The 11885-nt window shown below is 38.0% G+C and overlaps 1 protein-coding gene across 1 annotated transcript; it reads left to right on the top strand.

Moving 5' to 3' along the window:
• Nucleotides 1-243: 243 nt before the first annotated feature.
• On the top strand, nucleotides 244-11643 carry LOC121858602 (PR domain zinc finger protein 15-like). The gene is made up of 17 exons (XM_042355110.1): nucleotides 244-401; nucleotides 1281-1354; nucleotides 1833-2024; nucleotides 2306-2422; nucleotides 2960-3731; nucleotides 3861-3997; nucleotides 4300-4441; nucleotides 4694-4788; nucleotides 5250-5399; nucleotides 6160-6295; nucleotides 6551-6654; nucleotides 6860-7006; nucleotides 7404-7557; nucleotides 7959-8101; nucleotides 8548-8695; nucleotides 9769-9977; nucleotides 10462-11643. Exons 1-17 carry the CDS (start codon nucleotides 386-388, stop codon nucleotides 11539-11541), a joined length of 3816 nt encoding a protein of 1271 aa, XP_042211044.1. The 5' UTR covers nucleotides 244-385; the 3' UTR covers nucleotides 11542-11643.
• The last annotated feature ends 242 nt before the right edge of the window (nucleotides 11644-11885 follow it).

The raw sequence follows: 11885 nt of genomic DNA, 5'->3' as shown, positions 1-11885 counted from the left end.
TGAAGAGGATAAAAGTAAAAGAAGTAAAAAGTTATAAAAGGCACCAGTGATCTTGGTCTCCTCACATTCATTATAGAGTAAAATATATCTGTATTGTATAAAACATCGAAGTATTTGTAAATAAAAATAACTAATTAAAATATCCATATATATTTACCAATTAAAATAAAATAATAATCCATTAAACAAGAATAATTATTATATTTTAGGGTATTTATGAAAGACCTTGATGTAAATAAACAAACCCGGAGACACAGGAGACCCCAGGAGACCACAGGAGACCACAGGAGACCACTAGTGTTAACTCTCTATAGTCTCCTTAAAGTTATAGAGTTAAAATTATACCAATGAAGTTAAATTATAGTTATCTAATTTATGAAAGACAATGACACAGTTTAAGAGTAAGTTAAGTAACACCTATGAGTGACCTATGACCTAAGTTCTTCCCTTTTATATGTTACTAATTATTAACATGATATAGGAGATGATTATTGCCTTATTTTGTGATATATTAGAGGGTTAATGATAGATATATGGGAACTAGATGGAATAATTAGGAATGGGAACGATGGTTAGGTCTAATAGTTTACAAGGATGACCTGTCTGAAGGAGTAACTTTAGGGGGTAATTTAATTGATAAAATTTATTTGTTACTATTTAAATATCCTATAAATGTTGGAGGAATTGTAATTTTCTTATGTTTATCTCTTGTTTTTTGTTTAATAGTAACTTCAGATTTTGTTTTCCAATTTTATAAACTCCCTTCAGGTGCTGACCGTCTCCATCATTATCCCAAAATTAATCTCAGCAGTCGAAGGATATTATAGAATTGCAAAACAATTTATTGAGACGTTATTAGCATGATAATAAATAAAAAAGTGAAAACAATAATGCACAGAATCTAACAGATCCTGACCGACCCAAACTAACCTTATCTAAATTCCTACCCTCGGACCTGCGGCATATTAAACCGAATCTTTATACTGTATCTAGTTACAGATATACAGTTCTTAATATGTTTATGGGTTTACGGCTGAATAGTCTGGCTGTCTATGTAACCATTCCACCTGCATAGACTACCAGGTAACAGCTTAATAGCCACAGCATAACAAAATAATACCCAACTTAACCTAACTAACCTCATCTCACCTCACCTAACCTTCCTGACCTAACAACTCCCTTATACTGTACAGTGGAGTCTCTGAGGTCAGTCGATCATTAATTTTCAACTCCTCTAAATTTTTATACAAACAATTTTATTCAGTTCTTGTCTTGTGCAGGTATTGTGTGTGATCTGTGTGGAGATGACCACCCAGCCTGCAACTGTCCCATGTTGGCTCAGCTCGACCTGCCTGTGAGTGACATTTTCTTGCTAATAATATTCTGTAGTTCTTGGACTCCACCTCACTATACTGTACTGTAATACACAAGTTAAATAATGTTATAAGCCATTAATGTTAAAGACAGCTCCTAAGGTCCTTTTTTTTGGCCAAGGTTATCCAGGTGACACGTAACATGCAACTCCACAGCTGTACAAGTAGAACCTAATTTACAAAAGGGTTCCACTGTAAACTGAGATACCCTCCTACAAAAAAAAAATCCCAGAAAAGTTTTAAATGCTACAAAAGTTATAAAAGAATTGGTGTATACAATGACAAGAAGCCAATACTGTACTAAACATAATAAGTAAAATATATGCAATACGGTACAGTACTATATAGGTACTGTAATAACTTCATACTCACGAGAAACACGACAAGATTATAAGCAAAGTAGACAATATGAGATGTTTGGTATCAGTAGATTATAACACAACGATTTCTTCACTTCAGGCAAAACAAGTCGAGGACGCTGAACCACAACTGGCCTATCGGTCCCTGCCGTCATGGGTGCAGGTCGAGGATGGGCCAAAGGGGTTACAGGTGGTTTGTGTTCATCAGAACGTGGCCAAGTTTACCAGACTGGGACCACTTATTGCTCCACATGTTCCTCATCTCCACCCAGATGCATCCTTCCCACTAAAGGTTTGTCACCATTACTAATAACTCTATTTATTGCATTTATAATATTGTTTGACGTACTTTCTTCAACTGCTTTACAAAAAATAAATAAAACTGAGAATTACTTTTTAACCCAAATAATACACTGGGGTTCCTAATGTGCCTCTGGATATTATAAATTTATGTGCATTTTTAAAGTGGATAAACTATGTGAGAAAAATATTTGGTACTGTATCCCCCCTTTTTATTTTTTTATTAATGCAACAATATTATTATTTTTTTTTAATGTGTGAATTGTATTTCAGATATGTCATGCAGGTGGGAGCCACACATATTTGGATCTATCAAGGAAGTGGCTGTGTAACTGGCTCAGTCTCATCCCCCCTGGCTCTTCCTCCTATAAGAACTTGCTGGCATGTCAAGTAAGGGCTCAACTTACTCGTCCTTCTAAATACATCGCTGTGTAGAGTTTGAAATAGCACACGATAGAGTAAACAGAGAACCACAGTAAATTTGACCCACTGCAGTTCTCATTCACATGCTATCTAGCGTTAGGTCACTGAAGTCTATGTTTTAATAGTTTACTTGGGTCAGTTAAAAATCATTCAAGAATATCATGCAAGATCAACAAATCACTGAAGACTGATTTATATATGTTATTTGTAATTGTGGATGAAACATTGAAGTTCCTCCTCATCTGAAGGGGAAAATATACAGTTCAATATATATTCCAGTTAGATGTGTTCAATGCATTGGATTCCAAGCTCAGTGCTCTAACATCCCTGCCAGTTAACTCCTTATTGTTATGTTTTCATACAATTTTGCTACTTTAACTGGGTTTAATTTTCTTTTAACGTTAAAGCTTTCATAAAACATCGCATTGGTTTGACACTGTAATGAGCTGTATTTCTTGGAGTACTGTACTTTATATATTTAATATCTACTGTAATTTATTTCAGGTAGAAGATTTGATATATTATATAGCAGCTGAAGAAATAGAAGCAGGGTCAGAACTACGGGTGTGGTACGCTCCATTTTATCAGCAGAAGGTGAAAGAAGAACTCAAGGCACTCGGCTATGGTCAGAGCTTGGGTGGTGCTGCAGTACTCACACGTCGAGTACCACTCAGGCCGCCACAATCTAAGGTCCCACTTGGGGGTCAACTTCACATTAGTACTCCTTCACTTTCAAGAATTGAGGTAGGAAGAGGCCAGGTCACCTTTACCCACAATGCCAAGGGCAGTGAACCTGACAGTCTTTTCCTTGAACAACCAGCAGTCACTGAAAGTCCTCTCGTGGGTAATAAATATCTCCCGGGTGAAGCTGGACTTGGAAGACAAATTCAAACACCAGTCACCTCTGCTGGCTACTTACGTGATGATTACATCCAGCATAAGAAAAGAGTCGATAGTTTGGGACAAGATGATTTTGGATACAGCGCCCAGACTAACCACACAAGTACATCACAAAGCATAGTGTTAGTCAGTAATAGAAACGCCTCAAGGGAACCGGAATGTATCGTAACTTTCACCATAACAGCCGCCTCAGAGAATTACGACCCTAACTCGTCTTCTGGTGAACACTATGACAACGGTAACCTTCAGCCCGAGGAATGTCTGATGGGCGACAGTTCACATGAAGATTCCTCTCCTGACGTAGATAGGAAAGACATCCAATTCCATCCAGTAACTCAGAAGAGAAAATCTTACAAAATCAGAGAACCCAAAACAGGTAATTGAACAAAATCATGTTGCTTTTGGAAGCAATCTGATAAATTGGTCATAAATGTAGTGTGTACAGCATATTAAAAAAAGAGATATATTTTAACTTTAAGAACTAAATAATACATTCCTTTGACAGAAGTATGTGTAGCAGATTCAGATGTGGTCAAACAGCTTCCTCCTCGAGCCTTAGGAGCCCGTGAGCCTCGTCCGTGGTCCTGCAAATACTGCGGAAACAACTTTACGAGTCTTCTTCCATTCGCCAATCATTTAAAAGTAAATTATTATTTTATATGAATAATTTTAGAACCCAGTTACCAGTCATTTGATAATATGCAGCTCTATGAATGAATTTATAATCAGTAATTAATCCTAGGAAAGCCTTCTTAGGATGTAAAGTGATATGAATAAGTGCCTAATCCAATCCAACCCACACCCCTACCCCCCTGGTAACCCATAACGTGTTCTGAACTTCTTACCACCCTGCAGCTTAATGGGAAAAGGCTTACAAAAAAACAAGAGACTTTCCCATTTATGCGATCAACCCTAGTTTACTTTTTGGCTATTATTTACCACAGGCTCACCTCCTGTGGCTAGTAGGACGGTGCCACGTGTGCCAAGAATGCGGCAGTTCGTTCTCCAGTTCCCTACAGCTTCACCGCCACCAACAAGCGACGCACCAGCAAGGGGGTTTCCAAGCAGCGTCTCAAGCAGTATCCGGTGGGTTGCCAGAAGTCTTGTGCCACGGGTTCCACTCATCATATACACTTATGGCCATCCCATCCAAGTTCATTCATTGAATAATACAAAAATATTCAGGAGAAAGGCATTGAACCTTTTGTTGACTCTTTTATGCTCATCTAAATAACATGAATAAATTTACAAGTATTTTGGTCGAGTTTTACATTAGTATTGATGTGTTTTTTGCAGTTATAAGTCTGAATATAACTCTGGTTCTGTTATTTGTCGCAGTGTGTCGAGGAGAGGGTGAGGTCTTGGTGAAGCACGAGTTATTTAGCGACGACGAGGCTGCTGTGGACGATCCGGGAGGGAAGGAGAGTAAAGAAGTGAGTCTTGTGTTTCCCCGAGACAAAGAAAAACATTCACAGCAAATAATGTATAAAAAGGTTTTTTTTATGTAGAATTAATGCACAGAATTACTTAAGTTTTACAAGTAAAATTAAGTCTGGCCACATTTAACTTGATAAGCTGGTGTAGTTGTTGTGTTTCTTTATTTTAAATGTTTCAGTTGTTAAGGTTATTTGCACAGTGGCCTAGAATGTAATTGCTTGACCCTTTTCATACTGAAGTAATAGACTAGTTTTAAATATTTTTGGTTAATAGTGGAAAGCAAGCAGATCGTGTGATGTTTTTATTTATTATATTTAAATATTTATAGAGAGTTCCATAGACCAATTGGGAATGACATAAAGAATTTGACTATTGATTGATTTTCCATCTATATTTTATACCGTTTCCTATTAACAAATAGATATTAATCCCTAGAATTTATATATACTGTACACAGGATGTGAGGAAGATACCTGCTCTCCCGACCAATCATGTAGAAGGTCCACACAGCTGCCAGATCTGTTCCAAGCACTTCGCCAAGGCTGAGTACCTGCTACGACACCTTCGGAAGCACACTGGTGACTTCACGTGTCAATATTGCTTGAAGGTCAGCATCCGAGATCAAATTATTACTACTGAATTATTTACATTGGTTTAGATATCATTTAGATGTCATGGAGGGAAGATTGTCATTATGGGATGTATGAAGAGAATCTGGAATGTTAGTATTCTATAGTATGTTCAGCCTGAAGTGAAAAGGTAAACATATTAAAAAATTAAAAGTAGGAAAGTAAAATTATAAAAACAAGGAAAATCTGTCTTGTCTACATTTTGTGATGGTAGGAATATTGTTAGTTTATATTAAAAGGCAACTATTTGATGACATCTCCTGCTAAACCATGCCACAAAAGTGTGAATCTTGTATAATTTCTCGGGTCAATAACAACAAAAACCCACAAGGAAAATATCTCTTATATAATGTTGCAAAGAATGTATCCTGACCTACTATAGAAATCTTTAATATTTTTTTGTTTTCTCAACAAGGCCACAGAACATAGAGCATCATGTAGCTGGGTAATAGTTAGGGTCAGATATTCTTTTAATGGTTACTTATAGCTGCTGTCAACATTTAAGCAGCTATGAATGATTTATCCTCTCATAATAAATAGCCTCTTCCTCTTAGATATATTTTGGGGGCTTATGTCTGTATGATTGTCTATGAACCTTTGCTCAAAAATAAGGGATTGAGCTTGAAGTCCAGTTGTATGATGTAGAGGTGCGGGGAGGGTCTACCTTCTCTCAAAATTACAGAAGATGGCATGGCAGGTTTATTTAGATTAATAACTCCATCTAATTTTATCTTGTAGGTATTTGCCCGAAAGGAAGGTTTACAGAAGCACACGTGTCCCAAGGGAGGGCACCAAGAGAGACTGAAATGTTCACTGTGTAGTCGATGTTTCCTCAACCCCAACCTCCTGGAGCAACATTACCTCAGACATAAGGGTATGTGAGATGCATTGTTCTCATGTTTTGGGGTAAATATTTTTAATGAAGCATGTCAACCAGTGACTTGTACAGTCTGGGTATATAACTAGTTGTATAGCATTATTTAATTTTATTAGTGTCACTTAATGTACTCAGTGTATTGTAGTTTCTTTTTACATTTATTATGATTTTCTGGTCTCAACTTGTCTGGTTCCTTAAACAGTGAATGTTCTTGAGTAATAATTATAAAATTATTATTAATCTCATTTGCAGGAAACAAAAAATGTATACGTTGTAATCGTACCTTCTCCAACTTGGCCTCACTGGAGCGCCATATGAAGATCTGCCCCTCTGTTGAGATCAGCTCTTTCTTTAAGGTAGTTGTGGACTCTTGTACGTATATTAAATCCATATTCAGCATAAACAAATTTATTAAAGATATTATAAGTTGCTTGAACTTAAAACGGCAAGATATCCGTTTTATTTCTCTGAGGAGGAATGTACCGCTGTGCACGGAGGACATTGTTGTGGCACAGCTGTCGCAGATCACAGGTCTACCTAACCTTTTTGATGATGTTGCAGTGCAGTATATGTGGTAAGGATATGGTCAGTGAGAGAATGTTGGAGCGACACATGGCCAGTCACAGCAGACAATACCAGTGTGAGCTGTGTGGTAAACCTTACAGCAACAGCACCAACCTGGCACAGCATGTACCACTCTGTCGGCAGGTTAGTTGTACATTATTACTCCCAACTTTTATCAGCAATGCTCCAACAGATGATGAAATACATTGGGCCACTATAGTAATGCTGTACAGTCACCCACAAAGGTCCTGTAGACACTGATGCATTATTCTATCCATAAATGCTTCAGATTCAAGAGTTGCAGTCTTGGGGGTTCTTGATTCAGGAGAAGTGACAGGACATTTGTGGGTGACTGTACAAGTATTTAATACAGTACTGTATATTGAATTAAGCCTTTTATAGAATGCAGTTTGTTGTATGTTTGCTTATATTTCTCACTTGACTACACTGAGTGCTGATGTGACAATACAATTACACATGACATTAAGACACACCCACCACAACACAGCATGTTATAAGTCAACACTGTCCATCTCCCCAGAGTCGTCAGGTTGCCTCTATTGGCCACGTTGCTTGTGAAGACTGTGGGGAGGAATTTACCGATGCCTCCGCTTTCCGTGCTCACTACCACACCCACACACACCCCTTCCACTGTTCCTGCTGTAATCACCGGTTCCGGACTCGTGTTGGTTATGGTAAGTCATTATGTGTGTTGCTTCTTTTATTGAAACTTATAATTATGACATAATTTTATCTTTTTTGCCACTGATTGGCCTGTTAGTCATTGTTAGCTGCTGAAATGTAGTTAATTTAAGATTGAGATAATTGTGTTAGTTTAGGATTTCTATAGATGTATACAGGTATATTGTTTTTAGATGTCTCATTACCATGTACACCATTACAAAATTTAAAATAGTTGAAAGGTGTCTTTAGCTGAGAAAGTTGAAGCTCTAAGGGCAAAATTTTTAAATAATAGTGATAAATAAATGCAATTGATGAGTTGATAATAGTTATGTGCTGTAATTCATAGCAGTACAGTATTACCAACATTTAGGATATAATAGCCGTGTAATTCATTTATACTTGTTGCTTTCAGAGGTTCACGTTTGTGAGATTGAGCAACATTGTGATCAATGCAGCAGCGTCTTTCGTTCAGTACAGGCACTGAACCGTCACTATGCAGTGCACGGCCCTCCACCACACACCTGTGTATCCTGCAGGAGATCCTTCTTCAGGAAGGTGCGTCTCCTGCATCTCTTAGGTCATATTCATTTACCCTGGTTTCACAAGAACTGGATTCACACCTACACAACATGGTTTACTGTCTGATACTCCAGTCTTTTGTGTATGCTGTACTATACTGTACTGAGTTAAAGTTCACTTGGATGCAGGTGTGCATTGTGCTCTTCATCTCTCCCAGTTGTGTCCTGGGAAGCATGATGCTTTATGTATGAGAAAAGATGAAAATCACTATTCAGATCCATGTGAGTGTAATTCTTTATCCTTGTTTAAACAAATTTGGGAAGTAAAAGGTAAATTTAGCAGAAACGAATCTGCTTTTTGTAAAGACGATCATAACAAGGTCATCCTCTATATACAATGAATGATACATTGTTTTTTGCAGAAGGACAGATTAAACAACTTGAAATCACTGGTTCCTCCATTTAATAAAGAGTCTTCCACAGGAGAGTTTAGACCGACATGTATGCAGTTTTGAGGCAGACATAAAAGACGTCCCAAAGCAGAAAGAAACGAGCAGGTTTACCTGTAATGTGTGCGGTGCAGCGCTGGCCACTAAACACAGCCTCAACACTCACATGCGGTCAGCTCACGGTAAGGTGTATACTAGTTTGCTGTAGGTACTTGACAGGCATGAAGATCTCAACTTGGCAAGGCTTTCACATAGTTGTCATTGTTGGTATCTTTGAGGCAGATCAAATGTACTTTAATAAATCATGCCAGAAGCCTTCGTGTCCCTTTACTTATAAATGGACAGAATAAAATTTGAGACAATAAATTACTGGTTGTCCACCGGCTCTTCTCACCCAGTAAACGAACATTGGTTGGAGAGCCAATAGGGTATCAGGTTCACTGGTCATAACACCTCAAAGCCTCATTGATCATGTTGAGCGACTCAGACATACAAAAGGTCCCAGCTTATTGTCTCCCCATTTATCATAGTTTCATTATTAAGTCACTAAGGAATTCGGGAAAGTACCTGTTTAGCATCACTGTGTTACAGAATAGTGTCATTAGCCATCGTCTGCTGCCACCTTACTACCGTAGTTTGTGTTGTGGAGGACTGCGCAGAGACCCCAAGGAGTGTTCTTGGCTCAGTGTGGTCCTGGTGTTGTGTACTAGGTGTAGGTTTTGTGTATTAAAAGAATGGTTTCAGTGTAAACCCCGAAGAAACAGATCACTCATAAAAAATGTAGTCACTAGACATTTACCCCACCTGTCATGAGGAAGACCCTGGTCCTCCTGTGTCTCTCTTACCTAAGGCTGAGGAGAACTGTGCTAGTTCTCTTGATCACTTACTAATGTACAGTATATGACTTAGTAAAATATTGCTTGTACTTTTTGGAAGAATGAAATGAAAAGGGAAACTAAATTCATACTCTGTTCTTACTTAGCTTCCATAACCTTCGTAAAACAGAACAGTATCTAACCTAACCTAACCTAACCTCTATATAACAGACTATATGGAGAGGAAAGTCCATTATATCGAGGGTCCGTTAAATGTGAAAACCCCATTGAACAGATAATATAGAGAAAGAAATTCGTTTTTTTGGAGGTTTTACTGTACCTTAGCTCTTCCTCTTTATAAATTGATCTCTTAAGTGTAATACCAAATTTTATACATGTGTCTCTTTAATGTTTTAGTTACGACTGCATTATGTCTTCAGGTGGATCAGCTGCTCGAGAACTACATTGTGAGATATGTGGTAAACAGTTTCACCGGAAGGATCTACTTGGTGAGCACCAGGCGGTACACGCTCCTCCGTCCTTCCCTTGTCCCACCTGTAAGAAATTGTTTAAAACACGGAAGTCATTGGAGGTTCACTCGCTCCTTCACCTGGGCATCAAGAGATTCGCCTGCAAATATTGCAATAAAGTTAGTGTGTATATTTTTTATGTTCTAAACATTTGTGTGGAATATCAAATAGTGTAAAAAGACCCTGTTTGTAATTTAGAACGTTGGTAATTTCATCGGTTATGTTAGGTTAAAGCACAATCCTGCCCATACAAAACAACAATAATATCCCATACATAAAGTTTTGATAAGCAATGTAAAGTTATGCAAAAAGTGGAATTTTAGTTACAAATTTTTGTGATGAATATATTGGGTGTCACCTATCCCTAAAGTTTCAGGTGACATTGAAATACCTGGTTTATGTATCTTAGGGAGGCATATCATCTTAGGCAGACTTGACAGTCTCTTCTTCCTCCAGTAGAACCATGTTATATTGAAACTCTTATAGAACTGTTTCATAGAGCATGTTATTTTCTAGGGATGAATCTTGAGTGCAATAAGAGGTATTTGCTTATTACTGTACACTTGTAAATATTCAGGATTTTTATACATTATTTTCTTGCAGAAATTCCATCAAAAGGTGAATCTGTCCCGACATGAACGCAGCCACATGCCCAGAGGAGCTGTGAAGTGCCAATACTGTGGCACTCACTGCCTCTCAACCAATGACCTGAAGGCCCACCTCCTGTCTCACACAGTGTTCCAGTCTGAGGTAAAGCAACAGGACAACCAGGCTGACTTTGATACAGGGAAAGAAGCAACCCACGATGAAGGTCTTTCCACGTACCAGAACGCTGCAGAAACCAGCGATGGATTAGACCAGAAACTTGATCCTGAGTTTAGGCCACATAATGGTGTGGGACCACAGCTGAAAATTACACGGAGAACCAAAGATGGATTACAGACAGAGGAACGGACATTTTCTGGACCAAACAGTGTAATAGAAGTGGAGCAAAGTCTTGGCTCAACATCAAAGAGAGTAAAGTTAACAATGAAAGGAAAAACAGGAATAAAGAATAACGGACAAAAGGTGAGTTCTGGGTTTAGGACAGGATTAGTACATGGTGTTGCACCTGCAATTGTCTCAGATATAAACATGCAGCCGTCTGTGTCAAATTCAGGTATTCACAATCACTCAACAGTTTTCATCCCTCCTAGAATACCAAACTCATGTTTATCTAGTAATGAACAATCGCTGAACAGTAGTTACTTGGTACCCGGTGAACCTGAAACAATACCATCAAATTCCTCGGGTCTTTGTAACTCTGGTGTATTTCCAGAAACAAGTAATTCATTAAATTCAGGGGTATGTAACTTACCTTCAAATGTAATGCTTGAAACTGCTCCCATAGCCAGTGTCAGTGATGCAACTCATTCTTATAACCTAAACAGTGATGAAAATTGCCATGTGTCTATGGGGAGGAACCAGAGTGACCTGGAACAAATGAACAACAGTCAAAACAAGGACTTGACTCTTGGATCATGCCCAGCAATGGTTGAACAAGTATGTCTGTATGAGTCCAATTCTAATAATGTCTCTGTGACAACTGCCACTACACAAGCACTTGACTGCCATGTTCTTAGCAATGAACAGATTGTTGAGAGTGTTGTGTTAATGACTGACCCGCCCCATACGTCTTGTTAAAGTTTGTAATGTCAGATTTTTTTAATATAATCTTGAAAACCTTTTTCCACTACGATGCAGAGTGACCAATTAATATATGAAATATAATTTATATTAAATTATTCACATGTTTATATATACAGAAACCTTATTCTCAAACTTGTTGCCATCAAAGGAACAATTTGTTTTGTCCTTAATATAGGGGAGTTCAGCATATGTGAATTCACTTATATGCGAGGACCCTATTCATACCAGGAATTAAATTAATTCCAACAAAATTCACCCTTAAGCGAGTAAGCTCATATCACTAAGTCTCTTGTTTCATTGGCTCTCTCTGGTGGTGTTCTTTGCTTCCCGCCACATGC

The sequence above is a fragment of the Homarus americanus genome, unplaced genomic scaffold (assembly GCF_018991925.1).
Source record: "Homarus americanus isolate GMGI-L3 unplaced genomic scaffold, GMGI_Hamer_2.0 scaffold74, whole genome shotgun sequence".
NCBI classification, from domain to species: domain Eukaryota; kingdom Metazoa; phylum Arthropoda; class Malacostraca; order Decapoda; family Nephropidae; genus Homarus; species Homarus americanus.
This window is presented reverse-complemented; position numbering and strand designations above follow the sequence as displayed.